The sequence below is a fragment of the Hipposideros armiger genome, unplaced genomic scaffold, assembly GCF_001890085.2.
Source record: "Hipposideros armiger isolate ML-2016 unplaced genomic scaffold, ASM189008v1 scaffold_282, whole genome shotgun sequence".
Taxonomy (NCBI): domain Eukaryota; kingdom Metazoa; phylum Chordata; class Mammalia; order Chiroptera; family Hipposideridae; genus Hipposideros; species Hipposideros armiger.
Window position 1 is genome coordinate 2,128,413 of NW_017731632.1, and position 20,093 is coordinate 2,148,505.

Below are 20,093 nucleotides of genomic sequence, written 5' to 3' on the forward strand. Positions count from 1 at the left end.
AGCCGCGCCCGAGCGAGGCTTCCATCCTGTCCCCGGAGGACTCGGACTTGGCCGCCCCGGGGGACTGCGCGGGCCTCGCGGCGCACCACGCCGTCTCGTACATCAACGTGGGCGCCTTCCACGCGTTCGACGAGGCGGGCGTGGAGGTGTGCTGCGGGGGGCACCCGTCCGTGGAGCTGCCGGGCTACGCGCCCTCGGACCCGGACCTCAACGCCTCCTACCCCTACTGCTGCCGGCCTCCCTGCGACGCGGCGCGCCCCTGGGAGCCGAGCCGGGCCTGCTGAGTCCCCCCCACTCCGGCCGGCCGCGCCGCGCCCGCCTCCGAGGGCTCGCTCCCGAGACTGGGCCTCCGGTGTTACCATTTCTGTGTCTGGGCGGTTTGTCTTCTTTCCTGTGTCTGTTCGTATCCGGATTCCATTTTAAAGTTTACAATAAATGTCTTGGGGTTAGCTCGCCCCCACCGCACTTCTCTGTGGCAAGTCCGACCCCTGGGGCCAGGCTCCCAGGTCCCCGCTGAGAGCTCACCGAGCGGGCGACTCCGCGGGAGGAAGACCGCTCGCTCGCTGAGGACAGGACCACGCCGAGGACTTCCGGAATGAAAGACGCGAGAAGTGCCCAACAGAACACTTTGTACACGGATGTGCCTGCTTTTGTTGGTACTTTCTTACTGTAAAGCTCTCCATAAACAGTGAAATGTTTGGTAAATTTATTGCAATTTAAAGTTGGTGAGTTTCTTTATTAAATTAATTGCTATGTTATTGGAGATATTCATCGAATTGGAGGGTGTCTACCCATAAATCATGTTGGGAGGAAATGGTGGAATTTGGTCAGGCAGATGTTGCGTCCCAGCAATTGTACACAGCTGGCAGGTTGACGAAATCCAGACTCTCTCTGGAGCCAACGCTATGGGTACCGGGTCCCATACATTTCTTTTTTTGGAAACGGTGACAAGGTTTCTACCGTGAAGCTGCGTGTATTTTTGGTTAATACATATGAACAACCCAATCCTGTTTTGGAAAATCAGTCATAGTTTTCCTGGCAAACGTTATTTTCCTGTTGATGAATTCATTAATCTGATAATTTTTAATATAGCATTTCATTTAAAATGTACCCGTTGATGGATGTGAAGGTTGTACTTTTAAATCATTCGGGTATGTGTGTGCATATTTGCACACACGCTATGAAATGCGTTCCACAGGATGGTGAAGTTTCCATCTAGTCTGGTGGGCTGGCTGGGAGCCAGGCAGCCTCAGTTTCTGGAAAGGCGATCCTGCCTGTGTGCTGGGATCCTGGCAAGCAGGTACCCTGCTGGTTCTGAACTCCTTCAGAGATGGGGACACACCCAGTGCTCTGCCAGGGGTAAGCGCAGCACAAACACTTAACGTGAGAAAAGCAAAAGAAACAATGTGCAATATACTTACATTGTTTGGGGTCCACTTCTAATTGGGAAAAAGTACCCAGGTTGAGGGATGGAGGTGGGGTTTCCAAGTGCAGGCTCTGGGGTGAGGCCTCTCCTCAGCTCCTGGGTGCCCTAGTCAAAGCCAGTGTCCCCTGTACCCGGGTGACCAAGGACCCATCCCATCTGGGACCTGACTGGGCTGCCAGAGGAGTGGAGACCTGTCACCATTCAGTGGTTGACATGTGGAGGTGGCAAACACCCTCCCCACCCCACCCCCATGCTCAAGTACTGAGAAACTGGGGACCTGGTCAAAGAGGCAATGAGCCAGGGTCTTCTCCTTGTCATGTGGATGCCGCCTGGGGACAAGGATCATTTGTGGCCAGCTTACTAGGTTCTCATCCACAGGCCTCCTCAGATGCGTGCTGTACTTGGCCTCTGGACTCAGCCAGGCTGAGGGCATAGCCCAGCTAGTCCCACCACTGGCTCTTACAGCCCCGCCCCTCGCCTTCCCCCACACCCCCGGCCCCCTGCCCATCAAACTGAAGCAGGAAAGAGAAATGGCAGCAAGTACCTTCTAAAGCACTTTTCCCATCTACCTGCATCAGATCCTAAGGCGTTGCAGGCACTCCTGTTCCCCAGCAGGGCTGCTCCCCGCCCTGGGGCAGAGGCCTCCCAGAGCTGCAACGTGGAGGCGGACAGGGCAGCCTGTGCCCGATGGGGCGACGGGGCGCACCGCGGGCCCCCGCAGGAGGCTGCTGGGCGGGATCCGCCTGGCCGCAGAAACGCGGGCAGCATGGCCTGAAGCTGCAGACCTCCCCGGACTCTTCGCGTTTCCTGCGCTGTTTCCTTTCACACCGTTTATACAGCTGAAATGGTAGCTGCCCTTAGGAGTCTCCAAGTTTGCCATCCAAGTCAGTGACCTCTCTAAAGTTTCAGACTTTCTTGTGATAGGACAGAAGGCAGAGTGGACGGGGCCGCCAGGAGCGTCACTTCCAGGCATCCAGGGTGCACACACGCTTCTCCCCTAGTCAGCTTCTGTGTGACCAGAAAACTAGGGGGCATTTTTAAAGATGCGAGTGTTTCTAAATTCATTAATACTCTCAATTCATTTTACACAGGCTGATGCAATGATGGGAGATGCCAGAGTTTTATATTTTTTAAGTTTACTACAGGAAACGAAGTCCCAAATACCCCAAAGCTGAAATTGTTCCGAAGACCAGAACTCAGGGAACCAACTGGGGAGTTGCAAAGCTTCGAGCCCCGGCTAGTGAGGGTCAGCTTCTTTGTGGCAGCTCCAAATTCCTGGAAGGTTGTCTGACTCATGGCTGCACTTTTTATTCCCGTTCATTCTGCTTTTTGAAAGTTTAAGTTCATTGTTCATAACTAACTTTGTGTACACCTTGGAAAATAATGCCCGTTCTCAGACCTTTTTGAAAACGGGTCTTATTCTGCTTCTCAGAATAAATAACTCTTGGTCTTGTGGAAGCCAGACCAAGAGTTTATCATTATGATGAAATACCAAAATTAAACACATTTCAGTGATTTTAAGGGGCTTAGTGCTGAGTTTGTAAGTTATTATGTTAAGTCTAAAGGTTGTTTACTTTTAAGAGAATAATGTGACTAAGATAACAAATGATAGAACCGTCAAACAAGCCACACTCTCTGAGAGAAACCGCCACTCGCAGGGTCTCAGGTACCTGGGTTTTCATGTCTTTCCTTAGAGGGGGCGCTGCCCTTGGCAACACAAATCTGAACCACACAACTGAATTTCTGACTGAAATTCAATTAAACAATCATTTAATTTAAAAAATCAGAGTTTTTCTGGTGAAGACCAAACTGATGGTAATTAAAGTATTTACTCCTGACTGGTGTCATGAGATGGTACAGGTAGAAGCCTCGAACACGCACACAGACACAGAAGCATGCACACACATGCACACGGGAGTGCACACAAAAGCACACGTGTGGACACGTGCCCAGTACACACTCATACACACGTGTGTGTGTACACACATGGCCTCTTGGACAGTGTCTGAGGGCCAGGCCAGCAGCCTCGCCTGGGGCATCCAGGATCCAGGTAGAGCTGGTCCAGGGTGCAGTGGCCTTGCTGTGGGATGGGGCGCCCCACCCCCTTGGCGCGTCACAGGATATGCACATAGGGACCGTGTTCTGGAGGGTACCTTGGGGGTGCTGAGCTGCATGTAGGCCCACTCTGTCACATCCAGGTGGGCCAGGCTGGTGGGGTACCCCCTCACCTGATGGCAGCGCAGCAAACCACAGTGGAGCTGCACTGGGGTTGGGGTGAGTGGTGGGGGCCAGGCTGAGTTCCTAGAACCCTGGTGGGTCCATGTTGCATAGACATTGCGCTTGGTCGGTGCTGACGCTTTGGGTCACCTTCGGGCCAAGCTCCCATCTGTACAAGGGCTTCCATGTGCCACACTGTCCTGCAATGCCCTCAAGGTTGCCCCAAAGCACTGTTTTCTCCCAAGATAATTAATGAATGACAGAGACTTGCAAAAAAATGAATTCTGGAATATGAATTCTAGCACATAAACTGTATATATCTGTGTACCTATTTTTTTAAGTGAGACAGAGAAGCCTAATGTCAATTGACTTACATCCAAAATAATCTCATGTTTTTCTTTTTTTAAAAGATTTTATTGGGGAATTGGGAGAGGGGAATTGGTAGCTTACGGCAGTCCACTGCAGCAGGGGCTGCAGCCTACGCGGTCTCCGGAGACTCATGGCAGCCCAGCTCCAGGTTGAGCTGTTGTTCAGCATCTTAGCTGTAGAGGGCGCAGCGTCACTGGCCCTCATGTGTGGGATCCGAACCAGGGCCCTCTGGCATCCCAAGCCAGCTCTTAACCAATGTGCCACTCAGCCAGCCCCAATCTCATGTTTTTCTCAATTTGCTACTTTTCAGCACAGTAATTGACAGGAACAAAATACCAACAAAATGGAAAAGTAAAGTTTAATCTAGGGAAAGGGTACGCATACATCAGGATGTCCCCAGTGCAACTTTCCTGGAGGATTTCCTGGAGAAAGCCCAGCGGTCCCCATCAGTGCTGTGTCATGAACCAGCTCCCCATTCAGAGGGAGTCGGCTAACACATGCGACTTTGCTCTAGAGAATCCTGATCTTTATTTTGCCTTTCTCTCCTCCACTGAACCTCAACAGAATGTCATCCAAAACCCTGTCACTTTAGGATCAATGAAATGTATGTTAAAGCACAACACATTCCACAAAACGATCCCTTTGACCACCTCGTCGGCTTGGACCACCTCGGGAGCCTGGACATTTTAGGGGCTTGGTCCACCTCTGGGATCTGGACCACCTCGGGGGTCTGGACATTTTAGGGGCTTGGACCACCTCTGAGGTCTGGACCACCTCGGGGGTCTGGACATTTTAGGGGCTTGGACCACCTCTGAGGTCTGGACCACCTCGGGGGTCTGGACATTTTAGGGGCTTGGACCACCTCTGAGGTCTGGACCACCTCGGGGGTCTGGACATTTTAGGAGCTCATATAGTTTCCTGTGGCTGCTAACACAAAGCACTACAAACTGGGTGGCTTAGAACTGAAAAGCAAATATTTTGTCTCTCACTTTTCTGGGGGCTAGAAATCTGAAGTCACGGAGTCCCCAGGGTTGATTCCTTCTGGAAGCTGAGGGAAAACCCATTCCTTGCTCACCAGTCTTCTTGTGGCCACTGGCAATGCTTGGTGTTCCTCAGCTTGAAGACCCCTCCTTCCAACCTCCGCCTTCACATGGCCTTGTCCTATGTCTGTGTGTCCTGCCTCTTATGAGGACACTGTCACTAAACGTAGGTCGACCGCAATCCAATATGATCTACAAAGACCCCAGTTCCAAATGAGGCCATGTTCTGGGTGCACAGGACTTTGGAGGATGATACTGAACACAGTACAGAACTCGGTCGAGGCTCCTGGTTTGCCCCTTCGACCTGCATGGGGTCAGCTACCGAGGACCTCAGGGGATGGCACCCCTTACCTGGACCGGGTCACGCAGAATGAAGTCGGTGGAGCCTTTGTCAGACCACGAGTGTTCCCGGACCTGAACAGACCTGTCAGATGAATATTCTAAACAAAGCTCAAGTATTACAATTAATTGACTAAGGAAAAAAGCTTTATGAAAATAAGTAACATTTGGCTTATTTGCAACTATTCTCAGGTGACAGCCATAAATGAATTATTGTGCAAATCCATACTGGCTCCCGTCACTTTTATCTCCATGGCGGGTTGGAGCAGAAATGGCCTCAGGGTGCAGGGGGAGAGGGTCTCCATTTGCAGCTGGGAGAGCGAGGTCAAAAGGCTGAAGGACCAGGAGCTCAGCGCCCAGGCTGCTCTGAAAGGGCCATCTCCCTGTGACAGGTTCCTGCCACCTCAGCACAGACACAGGGCCTCCATCTCGCTCCTTGTAGGAGCTTTCTTCGTGCTGCTCTGCCACCTCCCAGCCTTGGACACAGTTCCTATCCCCTTGTCCTGACCCAACTGGTTGGTCCATTGCCTTTGCTGGGAGCCTCCCTCAAGTTCACCTGCAGGTCAGTGTCTGCTGTGCAGGCCCCTGAGCTGCAGGGCTCCCCACACCTGTCCCTCTGCCTTTCAAGTTTAAATCGCCCATGTTTTCCTAAATGTATGACTTCATTTCACCAATTGAGGCTTATCTGCCGCCTGGAGTCGCACAGGTGACCCTCCCTCCCTCACCTCTTGCCCGCCTGTGCCCCACAATCCCCCCCAACCAGGCCCACCTGCCTGTCCCAGGAGCTCGTTGCCCAGTGAGGGCCGTGCTGCTCCGGGGAGAACCGGAGCGCACATCGGATGGGTACCAGTAGGGTTTGAAACGCACAGCAGCTGTGTGGTGAGTGGTCCCACCTGGAACAGCCCCTTTCCCACAAACTTCTTTTATTTTGACCAGGAAACACGTGAAACGTAAAGCGCTGCGTAGAACGTAACACTCAGGTACCCACCACTGAGACTCAGTCTGCAGCGCCACCAAAGGTGAAACATTTTAAGTTTAAACTGTTATTTCCCATATTGGTCCACATTTCTCTTCTACTGTTAAATATATAAAGTGTCACGGGGGCTGCAGAACTTCCCCCTCTGCCTCCAGTTGGTTGTGGGTCATTCATCCCCAGAGAGGTTTTGTGCTATTGCCACAAAAGAGCGCGTCCGTGCACACCGGAGAGCTGCCTTGCACGTTTCCAAGCGTCACAATGGTGCCAAGCTGCACGTCATCTTTACGCAGCGTGCCCTCTTGCTCTCAACACTGTGTTTTGGGATTTGTTTGTGGTGCTAACCGACGGGCATCCCAGTGGGTAGGTAAACCACAGCTTATGCCCGAGGCCCTCTTAGGTTATTTCCTTTTCTGTCATTATAATCAGTGTCCCAACCAAAGTCCTCTCTGGGTCTTCTTGCTTACAGGCGAGACTTTCTGCAGGCCCCACGGGTCCACCACCTCCCTCAGCACCCGCACCTTGTCTTCTTGGGGATTGCTGTGAAATGGTGTCACATTGTTCTGGCTTGCATTTCCACCACTACTAGCGAAATGTCTGTACTGGTTGTCCAGTGTCTTCTGTGTTCTTCTCTAGTTAAAAAAAAAATCACTTGTTTTTCACTTACTGCTGCTTTCCAGCATTCCAGGACACATACGCTCGGTACCCCTCTGGGGCTTGCAAATGCTTTATCCCAGAGTGTAGTTGGTTTTCATTTGTTTGTGGCCATTTGTCAAAAACTAAATCACGTTTATTAATCTTTTCCATTATGGCTTGTCTTCCTGTGTCTTGCTTAAGAAATCCTCCCTATCCCAGTGTTTCAGTTTTTCTTTTCTTGTAAAAGTCTTAGTTTAACCTTTATGTTCATGTCTTTAATCCACCTGGGAACTTACCTTTGTTTGCAATGTGAGGTGAGATCTCGTGTTTTCATCCTGTTATTACATCTGTGAGCTGTGTGTACATCTCTCTATAGCTATCCGTCACCCACATCTCTCCCTCCCTCTGTCCATCCATCCACCCACTTTATCATTTTACCCTGTGCTGGATGGATAGCTATTTTTTTAGCACTCTTTTATCATGTTAAACCAATTCTTACAGTTCCTTTATTAAATCTATTCTTTTTAAGGGGTTTGTAACATTATATCTCACATCCTGATATTCCACATTTACAATTTTTCTTCTATGTTCTTCATTTTTTCCTACATGTTCCACGTCTTTCTTCTTCAAAGTGGTGCTCCTGGCTTTTCCATGTGCGTTTCAGACGAGACTGCCACGGGCCTCGCAGAACCGTGCCAGGACGGACTGGAATCGCATTGGGTTTGCATGTTACTTTGGGCAGAATGCCATCTTGATACATCTGAGTCCTTCCACCTTAGGATAGGTCTGTCTCTCCACTTATTTAGGCTTCTTTTATGTTTTTCAATAAAGTTTAATACTTTTCTCTGTAAATGTCTTGCTCGACTTTTGTTAGATTTTCCATGAGATGTGTTTTATTTTTTGCAGTTATTATTAAGTGTTCTCTTTCTAAGAACTACATCTTCTATGTGTTTGTTGATGGTTTAAAGGCTATTACTGGACTGGCATGCTGATTTTGTGCTCAGCAAGTTTGCAAAACTGTCTTTTCGCTTCTAATAATCTGTGTATTTCCATTGTCTTCTGTGGCTGACAGTTTTGCTTTTGGCTTCCCAACCCCTCGGCAAGCTTCCTGTGTCGTCAGCGTTCTCACCGAGATCTGCCGCATGAGCCTGAGCTCCACTGGGGATGGCGGGCCTCCTCTTCTCGTTTCTGACCTAAGTCACTGAGCATGGAGTTTGCCTGGATCTTGGTAGATTCCTTTTAATACATCAGGGTAGTCTCCTTCTATGTTTAGTTTGCTAAGAATTCTTTTGCCCTCTGTTTGCTAGATGAGCTGCAGCTGAGTTCATGAATCGTTTTTTGTAAATGCTTTTTTTAAAAAATTTTTTAAACATTTATTTGGGAATTGGGGGAGGGGAACAGAAAAGTTCCTGTCCTTTTGTCCTTCAGTCTAGCTGTGGAGGACGTTGCTTCACTGGCCCATGTTGATATTATCATTGCACTCTTCCAGGGTGAGGTAGCCACTCGCCGGACACTGGACAGCTGCTCATGGCAGCTCATGGCAGCCTACGGCAGCCTACACTGTCACCAGCGACTCATGGCAGCCCAGCTCCAGGTCGAGCTGTTGTTCACCACCTTAGCTGTAGAGGGCAGTGTCACTGGCCCTCAAGTGTTATCCGAACCAGGGCCCTGCTGCTTAGAGCTGGCATCCCAAGCCAGCTCTTAACCAATGTGCCACTCGGCCGGCCTCATGAATCTTTTAATGATGCTAACAGATCTCCAAACTAACTAAGCTGAATTTGTTTTTAACACTATTAATGTCTTTTTTCATTGATTATTATAATCATGTTTTTTTTCTGGAATAATCTGTTTCTGTGGTAAATTATACTAATATATATTTTGATTTTAAATCAAGCTAATAATGCATCTAATTTAAAGGTCAATTGTATTGTTTTACCCTCCTACTCTGTATTTCCATCCCGGAAAGCAGCCGCTTTCTTTGGTAACGTGCCTCCATTTTTTTTAGAATTGGGGGATGGGAACAGCGCTAGGGAATTGGGGGAAGGGGAATACACAAGTTGCTGTCCTTTCGTTCTTCAGTCTAGTTGTGGAGGATGGTGCTTCACTGGCCCAAGTTGGCACCATCATTGCGCTCTTCCCGGGCGAGGCAGATCAGTTGCGGCTTCTGGACGCCGCTCACTGCGGCTGCTAGTCGCTCAAGCTGGCTGCTGGCTACACATGGTAGCTTACGGCAACCCACTGCAGCTGGGACTGCAGCCTACGCTGTCGCCGGCGACTCACGGCAGCCCAGCTCCAGGTTGAGCTGTTGTTCAGCATCTTAGCTGTGGAGGGCAGTGTCACTGGCCCTCATATGTGGGATCCGAACCGGGGCCCTCTGGCGTCCCAAGCCAGCTCTTAACCAATGCGCCACTCAGCTGGCCCAATATACCTCTTTTTTTATAGAAAAATGATTATACTGCTATTATGGTTATTTCCACTTTGGACGTGATTACTGATTTATTACCAGTGAACATTGATTGCGGTTAGTGTTTTTACAGCCACAACTCAACACACAGACACTCTCCCCACCCTCCCAGTGGAGTTTTGGCCTTTGTTTCGAATCAGTATTCTACTCAATTAAGATCACAGATGTTACTCACAGGTGAGGTGTATGTTGGTCCATGACTACATTCTCTTTCCTAGTTCCTAGAAAATGACAACTAACCGGTGTTTTCCACGGATGTGTGCCCATGTCACCCCCAAATTTTGACAGCAATGAAAACCCTGTGGTGTGGTCAAATGAGCCCAAAGCTCCGGCTTCCTTTCCCACGGCTTCCTCCTTGAGCCCACCCCTCCTGACATGCGCCCTGTGGGTCTCGCACAGTCTAGATGAGGACTTTCCTTCACTTCCATCAGTCCCTGTGAGCAGCCGCACCGTGTCCCAAGGGCCCTGTAATGGCACGTGGGCTGTCCTGACGAGAGTCCCTGGGCAGTCACAGGTGTGGACAGCAGCTTTACGCATGGTCGCCAACGCTTGGGAGCAACCAGGGTGTCCCTCATTAGGTGATGGACAGACACACTGTGGTCCATCCTGACAGCTGGATTATTACTCAGCACTAAAAAGAAATGAGCTCTCAAGCCATGAAAAGACGTGGAAGAACTTAAACGCATATTACTAGGTGACAGAAGCCAATCTGAAAACGCTACCTACTGTACGATTCCAGCTATGTGAAAAATGGAAAGCACAAAACTAGACAGTAAATAAAAAACAAAGAGGAGAAAACACTGTTCTAGAAAATCTTTGAAAGGGAATGAAAAAATCTAGAACGATAAAGAGAAAACGGAAGGAAGAAAGGAAAGGGGAAGAGAGGAGGAAAGAAAGAACCAGCGGAAGTGAGTCACTCATAAGGGTTTAGATGGATCTCAACCGCAGATGACAGCAGAGCGACGTCTGCAAGTCCCGAGGGGGCACTGTGCACAAGCATTCCACACCAGACGTTACCCAGACGCAAACATTTACGAAGTCCACATCTACGAATCCTTTCTGAAAAAAATTAATGGACGCTCTCCAGGAAGCAGGGCCACCAGGAGGGCTTGGACGCGCCCCGGCTTTCTCCTGAACCCCAACGTGTCATGCCTGCTGGCCTCCAGAACTGGCGGTGACCCCAGGGGGCTGCCCCCTCTATGCTCTGATTTAATCCAAGGACAGATGTAGGCCAAGGAACCTTCAGAAAGTCCTGCACCTTCTTGATGCTAGAGAGGGGCTTCACGGTTGATATGTGGGCCAGCCCTGGGCAGCGACCTTGGCCAGCATGGGAGCCCAAACAAGGTGGTTTTCTAGAAGTGCTGGGCTGCCTGGAGGCCTCCCCAGTGGCAAAGGGGAGGCAGGGGCTTGAGTGGATTTTGCTGGGTCAAGACTTGGGGCTGGGGGTGGGACGGAGCAGCCCTTCCTGGAGTAGATAACACCCAGGCCTTTGAGGGTTAGATGGAGACAAAAGAACCATCCATATTAGGAAGAAGAGGCTGATCTCGTCATTTGGCCACTTGGCCTCTCCCAGTCCAGCCTCTTCTCGGGATTCTGTTTCAATTACTGACCTAAAACATATACAGAGCCCCACACCTGGCTTCTCTCCCTAGACCGGTGGTTTTCACCTTGGTGGGGTTGAATCACCTGGAGAGTTTTGGCAACACTGGTGCCCAGGACCCACTGAAGAGACTGATTTCATTGGTTGAGCACCTCGTCTTACAACCCAAGCTGTCTCCAGCTGAAGGGCACCTTCTTCAACACACCTCGCGCTCCCCCAGCTGCCGCCAGAGGACACATTGCTCACCTGATGTGGCTGGCTGTTGACACACCTGGTCTCCCCTGCAGGTGAGGGGCAGCCACCTTACCTGGCTGCCCAGCCAGGTAAATGAAATAGCATCTTTTGCTTGTGTAGGAATAAATGCTCATCACACACACACACACAAATTAATGGATACTAAAATTGTCCTGTAAATCAAGGAAAGAAAATAAAGAAAAAGCAGTGGGTACAGGACGGGGGTGAGCGATGATCATTCATTACAGATCAAAACTGACCAGTTGTGTAAATGACAGAACAAAATGTATGTGTTATAAATTGTGATGATAATTCTAGAAGAAAATTTGGTAGGTGGGAGAAAGAAGAATGTGAGATAATTTTGTCACGTTTCATAGCAGGGAGTCCACAGCTATGGACTAACACAGAAAAGGATAATTTTTTAAAATCAACATTACTCCAGTCTCAACATTTTCGTAATCGTTTTTCTTAATTTTATAGGAATATTTTATGAACTAACACTTCTTGTAACAAAAAACATTTATCCAAAGTGCAGCACTGTCTTCGGTTTCCCTGCAATCTCTCTCTCCTGTTAGATTTAGGAAATTACATTATATACTGTGGATTAAAGGAGCGATGCGTCGTTGTCCTGATGGACGCACCCCCCCCCTTACACTGTTTACCAAATGTTAGCGATTGTTGCTTCTAGGTGGGGATAATTTAAAATACTTTCTTTTAAAAATGTGATGTCTTGGGCCGGCCGAGTGGCGCGATGGTTAAGAGCTGGCTTGGGACGCCAGACGTCCCTGGTTCGGATCCCACATATGAGGGCCAGTGACACTGCCCTCCACAGCTAAGATGCTGAATAACGGCTCAACCTGGAGCTGGGCTGCCCATGAGTCGCCAGCGATGGCGTAGGCTGCAGCCCCTGCTGCGGTGGGTTGCCATGGGCTACCGTGTGTAGCCAGCAGACAGCGTGAGCAGCCAGCAGCCGCCGTGAGCAGCCGTCCAGAAGCCGGCGACTGATCTGCCTCGCCCAGGAAGAGCGCAATGATGGTGCCAACTTGGGCCAGTGAAGCAACATTCTCCACAACTAGACTGAAGAACAAAAGGACAGCAACTTGTCTGTTCCCCTTCCCCCAATTCCCCAGCACTGTTCCCATCCCCCAGTTCCCCAATAAAATCTTTTTAAAAAAAAGTGATGTCTTTATTGTTTGAAATATTTACAATATACAAAATTACAAATGATATCAAGTCATTATCTCTTAAAAAGGGGGGGGCGAGCTCTGGGGAGGTAAGGCAAAGGGGAGGAGAGGAGAGTGAGAGAAGGTTCTAGTTCAAGGAAACAGCGACGAAGGCATAGCCTGAGGCAGAGCGGCTGGCACACACCGAGCCCCTGGGTGGCCACTCTGCCCTCCACCCGCCACTGACTCTGGACCGGCCACTGACCCCGACTGACCAATGACCCCTGACCAGGTCTCTAGCACCTCAGTCTAGCCCCACGTTCTGCGCCACGCGATGACTTCGCCAGAGCCTCGTTCTGTCTGGCAGTCTGTATACAACACTCACATGGCCTCATGCAGGAGCTCAGCCTCTCGCCTCTTTTCAATCTGGAATTCGTTCTGCAATTAGTGCAGGACTGGGGACGGTCGGATGCAAAATCCCTGTAGAGATTTCCTTCCCGCGGCTGCCATCGGCTGCTGCAGCACCCAAGCGCGCCTCTCTCCAGGATCCGTGCTCCTGTGTGCACTCTCGGGGACGGCCAGCCCGTCACATTTCCTCCCCAACTCCATCTCCTACGATTCCTTCCCTGTTCTCAGGTTTCTTTGTTGCCTCAGGGCCTTTGCACGTGCTGGTCCTCGCTGACCTAGGCACAGCTCATCCTCACTTGCTCAGGGGTCTGCTCACAGGTTGCTTCATCAGAAAAGCTGTTTCTTAATATCCTCACTAAAATCAGCATTTTTGTTCGTCTTTCTACTTTCCCCGGCTTCATTTTTCTCCTTAGCACTGAACAATAGATCTGTCCCTCACATGCCTCCATGAGAATGCCGGCTGCGAGACAGCAGGGCTCGCAGAGCCCTGGTCAGCCACCACCGACTCCGGAGCCAGTCCCGGGCGTCATCCTTACACCTCAACTACCACAACCGAGGGTCGTCACTGAACACTCAGCAGGCCATCAGATAAGAGTGAGCCTTGAGGCCCATGGAGTGCCGAGTTCAGTGTCCTCTTTCTGTTCGATTTCAGCACTTTTCTGAATCAGGAGAGTTTTAAAGACAAAGGTCCACCTGTTGTACTGTGGTCACTGTGCTCTTCACGCCCCAGTGAAGAGAGCGCCAACTTCCCCAGGACGTCCTTGGAGAAGCAGCGACTGACCCGTCTGTTGCAATCCACACCTGCGATGCCCGTGTGACCTGGGCGGTGCCCAGACCCTGAGTTTGTGCCCCTCTGTCCCAGAACGCCACTTCGACTTGAAGGAAAGACAAACTGTCTTTTTGGGTTTGGGTGTGTGGCAGACGCTTCCTTGCAAACAAACTGAGACTGTCAATGCACGGAGAAACGCCCAGTGTTTGCTGCCACTCCTAAAATCTGGGTTTGCACACTATGCTTCCAATATTCCAAGAACCTTCTGATGAGTGTTGGGGAGGTCACCGGTGGGCTCTGGTGCTGAAGATGAACTGTGTCGACGTGCGGAAAGTCACACCCGGGCACAGGACAGAGCACTGGGTTTTAATAAGCCAAAAGTTCCTTGATACGGTTTCAGGTTACACAGTGCAACCAATCTTTTCCTTTTCAAAATAACTTTTATTTTGAAATAGGTGAAATCTCACAAGAGGTTTAGAAAATGGTACAGAGTTCCACGTGCCACCCCCAGCCTCCCACAGTGACATCTTACAGGACTTGTCCTGGAGCGGGTGACGACGCGGGCACAGCCCTCATGCCGGGTGGCCTCAGCAGGCTCTCACCTGTCATACACGCACTCACTTCTTTTTCCTCCAACTAACCTTTTAGAAACTATCGTTGGTTGAGTTTTAGTGCAGCGTCAGAAGAGAACACCCACAAGGATCAGGAAGAGGACATAACCTTCCCTGTTCCAGCTACATCCTGAGTGACCGCGTCCCCTGAACACAGATACCTGACTGAACGTGGAACTCACCCTTCTTTAAACCTCAACAGTAAGTAGATTTGCAAAACTGTAAAATAATGTCCTTCTTTTTGCAAAATATTTTTTGTTTTGGAAAATATATTTTTCTTAAAAATATGTTCTAGTAACATGGAATGGGTTTCTATCTTTATTTTTAAATTAATCTTTTTTTTAAAATGTCTTAGTTTTGATTCCAAATGCCATTAATGCTGACAGATGTAACCCATGTAAACCAAAGCTCCTTGGGACCCCAGTGGGTTCCAGGTGGTGAAGGGCCCAAGCTCTGCAGGACAAGCCTTGTGCAGATGAGCCACCCCCCCAGGGCTCCCGAGCTCTCTCGAGGTCACACACACGACAAACCTGCGACCTTCCTATGCGTCACTTCATCTGGGTCAAATCATAACTTATCCAGAGGAAAATGAAAGTTCAGAGGTTTCTGTAGTGATTGTCAGCGGGCGACTATGGTTCATATGTTCAAACTAAGCGCTTTAAAGTGACCTGTTAGTAGCCCACCTACTGTTTAGTCTAAATTCAAGTACAGTAGTCAAAGACATTGAAAGTATCCATCAATATTGTAGAATTCGTGTTTCTTTAGAATCATCTTTCATTTAACCACATTTTTATAGTCAAATCCACGAAGTGAATAGTAGCCTTTGCACATCTTACGTTTCGTGTCTCAATGGCCTCGTCTAAGGCTTTCTGTGGGTCTGATCCATGGCCGTGAAGAGAACACAGACAGCAGCTGTCACAAGCAGATGCGTTCCCTCATAGAGGAGTTTTGGGGAGAACACACTCCATATAAATAAATGATAGCGCAGGGATGTCACCAAAATGATATATGCGCAAGCTGGGAGGGAACAAACCAGTGCGTAGCAGAAGCAAGCGCGACTCAGGGCTGACCTGCTGATAATGGAAAGGAAGCATCATTAGTCTCGGCACTCTCACCACGTGGCAACCGAGCCTCCCGGAGAGGCTCACCGGGGAACTCGCTCCCGGCCCCTCCCTGTCTGGATCTGGTCAGCGTGGTGGGCGGAGTCTGTTTCTGAGGGGCACTGGGGTGCCTGAGGGGACAAGAGTGGCAGGCAGGCTCCTCGTCCCTCTGGTGCCACCGCGGTGGGTGAGTATGTTTGAAAAACGCACCCCAAGTTCTGCGTAGACATCTAACTAAAGCTATGTGCGTGTGCTACTGTGTGGATATGTTGTGAGATGTTCACGATGAAAAGGAAAACCACGCAGGTATGAGACACATCAGAGCCCTTCTTTGCACGGCCCGTGGAGCGCCTGCTGACTGGGTCTGGGGGCGCTGGCCTGAGAGTGCGAGCTGAGCAAACTGGCCGTGCAGACAAGCGTGTGAAAGAGGAACGCGCCCTCAGGCACACGGATGTTCTCCCTTTGCTCTCAAACCATCAACACCATCACCACATAAATCTAACCTGCTCTTTAAGGCAGCTTCTGAGCTTATTTCAAAATGACAAGTCCCATCGTCAGGGCACCTTTCCCTCCTCAGCTAACCCACAAATCCTAGGGGATCAGGCTTTCCGGGTTCTGATCCTAACCCCTCCCAGCAAACACCCCACAAGTGACTGGGTGGCTCCTCGGTGGCCAGCGCAGCCACATCACTGCTGCCTGCCCCCCCCCCAGTACAGCAGTCAGCAGTGGTGTGCCCAACGACGGTGACCCGGGAGGATGGGGTGCAGACAGGAAGCGGGGACAGCTCCTGGGGTGGCCAGTTTGCGCGCTGGGGGTGTTGGGGGCACCATGGGCACGCAGGAAGGCTGTGGACAGGAAGCGTGAGCCCCACAAAGCGGCTGCTCAGGCCCGCGGACCGGCCCCCCCTGGTGCCAGGTCCCAGGTGCCTTCCGCCCAGTGATAAAAGCTGACGACACTTTAAGAGAACTTACGGGGGTGGGAGGCCTGTGGATGGAGCTGGGCTTCCTGTTACTCTGTAGGCCTGACTCCTGTTAAAACGCTAGGGTTCTAACTTCCTGTGGGGGGGGGCAGGGGGGGCGGGCAGATCCATGAGGGTCTCTCAGGAGGGGAGTGGAACACGGCATGCCTTCTCACACTGCTGGGGTGGGTTTGTTTTTCCTTTTTTCAGTAAACCCTCCTCTTGGCGGACTACCGGGAAAATTACTGTGTCCAGTCGACACCAGCCAGGGTGCCCATGGCTCTCAGGCTCTCACGTCACAGACCCTGCCGGTGCCCTGACACGTCCTGGCCATAATGGCTCCCCACCATCCTCTGCTCCCTTCCTCTCACATGCATCACGTGGCCTCGGCCCCTCTACCTGCCCCCCCACCCCCATTTTGATCGCCCTGCTTTGGGGATGCAGGGACGCTCTCTGACCCAGGTACTCGGCCACCTGGCTCTGCCCTGCAATGGCCTTGGCTTGCAGCTGGTTCATTTCGCCGCTGCCCTCACCAGACCTTGAGCTCCTGGAGCGAGTCCTTATGCCTGCAGTGTGGATCCCACTTGGGATCGTCAGCGGACCCGCAGGGAGGTGGGCCCCGAGGCCTTGCCTGGTCACCTCCTGGGGCCATTGCACCAGCCTAAAGGAAAACTCAGGGAAAGCTTCATATTTGAACAGGCCTTGCCCCCAAGTCTGCTGCCCCTCTCCTGGAGATGGCCCAGGGTCTGTGCTCAGCCAGGAGCCTGCTGCCCCTGTACCCTTCTTGACCGGACAGTGAGGGTACGTGGCATTCCCAGGACACAGCCCTTCTTTGCATCTCGGTGTCACACATGGTGAACAGGTGCCTCCCATAGCGACACCCAGTGGGGTCACCACGCCTGCCACCTCCGCCAAGGGCGATCTGCCTTGAAGGGAATGACGAAGGCCTGCATGTGGACTGCGGCCACCATCCACCTGCCTGGCTCCAGGCCAGGGCCGCCCTGCAGCAGACGCCGCTGGAGGACCGGGGAGCCTCACCTGCCGGCTTCTGAGCTCAGGAAGTTCAGCAGGTGGCTGGCCCACAGCACAGGCCCCATGTATGTTGCAAACAGCGTCAGGAGGGCAGCTGGGAAGGCAACATACGTGCCCAGGCCCACGAAGCCCGCTGAGATGTCCACGGTGGCCATGTTGTTAGAGTTCCCCTGGAACACAGGGAGGGAAGGCGATAGCATGGCCACCAGTGACTGCAAAGATCCACTGGCAGCCACGCTCACGGAGGTATGGACGCACAGGAGCCCAGCCCCCACCCACTGCTTTCTGTCCCAGGCTGATGCTGGGCGAACTGTCCCTCCATCTGCCTACCGCCCTCCCGGGTGCAGAGCGGTTAAGGAATGTTTCTCATCTTTGAGAAAACGCACAACCTGTCTGCTCATGAACTGCACAAAGTCTGAGTCTCCCAGACCTGTCTGCGTAAGACAGACCGCCCCCCCCCACCCCGCCCCATGCACCCAGGGGCCCTGGCCCATGGCTGCATGTGATGCTGGAGGCAACACGGCCCAGTGGGCTCGTGCTACAGGCTGAAGGCTGGCGGGCCACTGGGAGGGCTTGGCCACTCGGTGCCCAGCTGAGTCAGACCGGAGAACCCGGCCCATCACCACCCAGCCTGGGCGAGCAGTTCCTGTCACACAGCTCGTCCTGCACATGAGGGCAGGGTTTGGGTGAAGGGGAGGGTCCCCTAACAGTCAGCCCCTCTCGCCACATCCCGTCCTTATGGATGCTGGTGGACGTCTTCTGATATTAGGGTGTTTACACACCTGACAGCACAAATGTCTGTCCCAGCCCAGCTACGGCCCCTCCCCAGAGCTGTTCAGCCCACGGCCCAGAACACAATTGCGGCTGGTGTTGACGACTTGAAATTCAAATGGCTGCATGTCATTCCAGGACGTCATGGGGCTGTGATGAGGAAACTCCCACACATCGTGGGGACACTCATCTGCTCCCATCGTCACCATCTGACCTGCCCTTGACCGTCAACTCCGCTGTGTGGCTTCCCCAGTCCTCTGCCCACGGCCACCTGGGTTGTCCCCGGTTAAGGTAATTCCTGTCGAGAAGCCCCTCCCTGGACACTGAGGAGACCCCAGAGCTGATGGAGGGGAGCACGAGCATTGGAACTGCTGGGGTGAGGGAAGCACAGTGGGGTGGAAAGGGGGTGACACCTGGCAGGTTACTGGAGACCCCCCAACTGCTCCCACCCCGCACTGTGCCTCGTCACTGCCCTACACGTCGTGGGGCCTGCTGTACAGGACCAGACCCGTGTAGATTTTACACGCTGGGCCCCCAGCACACCGGTGCCGCTGTGGGAACACTGGCCATCAGACACGTGTGCTTCTGCCGCCCAAGAGAAGCACAAGCATCACATGCACGGCCCCAACTTCATCCTCACAGAGGAGTAAACGCGACGTCACAGGCCGTCTGCTCACTCTGGGGGCCAACTGTGGCTCCGTGAGTCTCAGTGCTGGGCCGGGCTGCCTGGCCAGCTGCCTCGCTCAGGAGCTGGGGGCGCCTCCTGACCCTGCCAGCAGGCTCTCCTGTGTCAACAGTCCGAGAACAGAGGATGGATCTGCGACTCACCCAGAGTTGCCCCCCACAGAGCCGTGACTGGCCGCGTGGCCCCGGGCCAGGGGCACTCTGCACTTATCACACACAGTCACCCTCCGGCATGGCGCCGGCACAGCCTGGGGAAGGGGGGGGCGTGGCGATTTCCCGGGCTGACCATGCCCCACCCCCACCAGGCTCTCATGGTCAGAGTGAGTGATGGTCCTTAACAGACCACTGGAGGGGAGGCAGCCCCCAGACCGGGCCTGCACACAACTTACAGAGGAAGAGAGGAAGCTGAGGCTGGCACACGCCATTTGGAACTTTCCGAACTGCTCAGCCGACTTAGAAGTCCTGGACGACAGTGAGGCGCCACTGAGCAGCCCCATGCTGAAGGGTCCTGACACAGGTGGACGTAAACCGCGCTGAGAGGGGCCCACAGATCTGCCCCCCGCCCCGTGATGCCTGTGCTCGCGGCTGGCACCTTGGTTTCCTTCCCGTTCCCGGCTGGCGCTCTGGAGTGCTGGCAAGCTCTGCATTTCCCCACCCACGAGGCCCGCGACCTCCTAGGTTTCTCCCGACGGGTGTGAGAAAGCTGTGGCCTTTGAAACACCACAGAGACACACAAAGAGCTGGAATGTCGGGAGGCCCACCAGGGTCAGCCTGTACAGGCTGAGCCACCGGCACTTCTCGACCAGCGTTCTGGTCAACGGCACGTGGCCTCCATCACCCGGCACCTCCGGTGATGGCCAGCAACTCCTTGTCAGGCTGGGACTCCGAGTCTGTACAGACCCGCGCTGTGACCCCTCCACCCGGTCGAGGAACACTGTTGCCCTCTTGTGCCAGGCCAGTCGCTGTAACCCTCACGACAAACCAAGGAGGAAGGGGGCTGCCCATTACCCACCTCACACGAGGACGCTGACACTACGGCACAGCAGGCGCCCGCCAGAGGCCGCCTAGCTTAGCAGCGCTGGACACCAGTGCTGAGGACCGCGTGCCACCATCGCCCGAGCTGGGAGGGGCCAGGTCCAGGGCGAGCTCAGAGCCCCACACAGGGAGGCTGGCGTGGAGCCGGGTCCCTTGGAGCACAGGAGCTGGCCCCTCCACCCACCCGTCTAGGTGCCCGTCCAAGTCCGCAGGTGCACATTCAGATCTACCCCGGAGACAGCTTCAACTTGCCTCTGACGGACG

The 20,093-nt window shown here is 52.6% G+C and overlaps 1 protein-coding gene across 3 annotated transcripts in view; it reads right to left on the reverse strand.

Annotated features, from left to right (window-relative positions):
• Positions 1-14,058: 14,058 nt before the first annotated feature.
• PIGG (phosphatidylinositol glycan anchor biosynthesis class G (EMM blood group)) overlaps positions 14,059-20,093 on the reverse strand; it is a 36,577-nt gene continuing 30,542 nt past the window's right edge. For 2 of the 3 annotated variants that reach the window (XM_019658012.1, XM_019658010.1), the window contains 2 exons: positions 17,346-17,509; positions 14,059-15,322 (listed from right to left, as the gene is read on the reverse strand). In XM_019658012.1, the coding sequence (XP_019513557.1) occupies positions 15,109-15,322; positions 17,346-17,509 (378 nt within the window). In that variant the 3' untranslated portion in view covers positions 14,059-15,108. The remainder of the gene's footprint in view (positions 15,323-17,345; positions 17,510-20,093) is intronic. The other variant, XM_019658011.1, reaches the window with a different exon arrangement.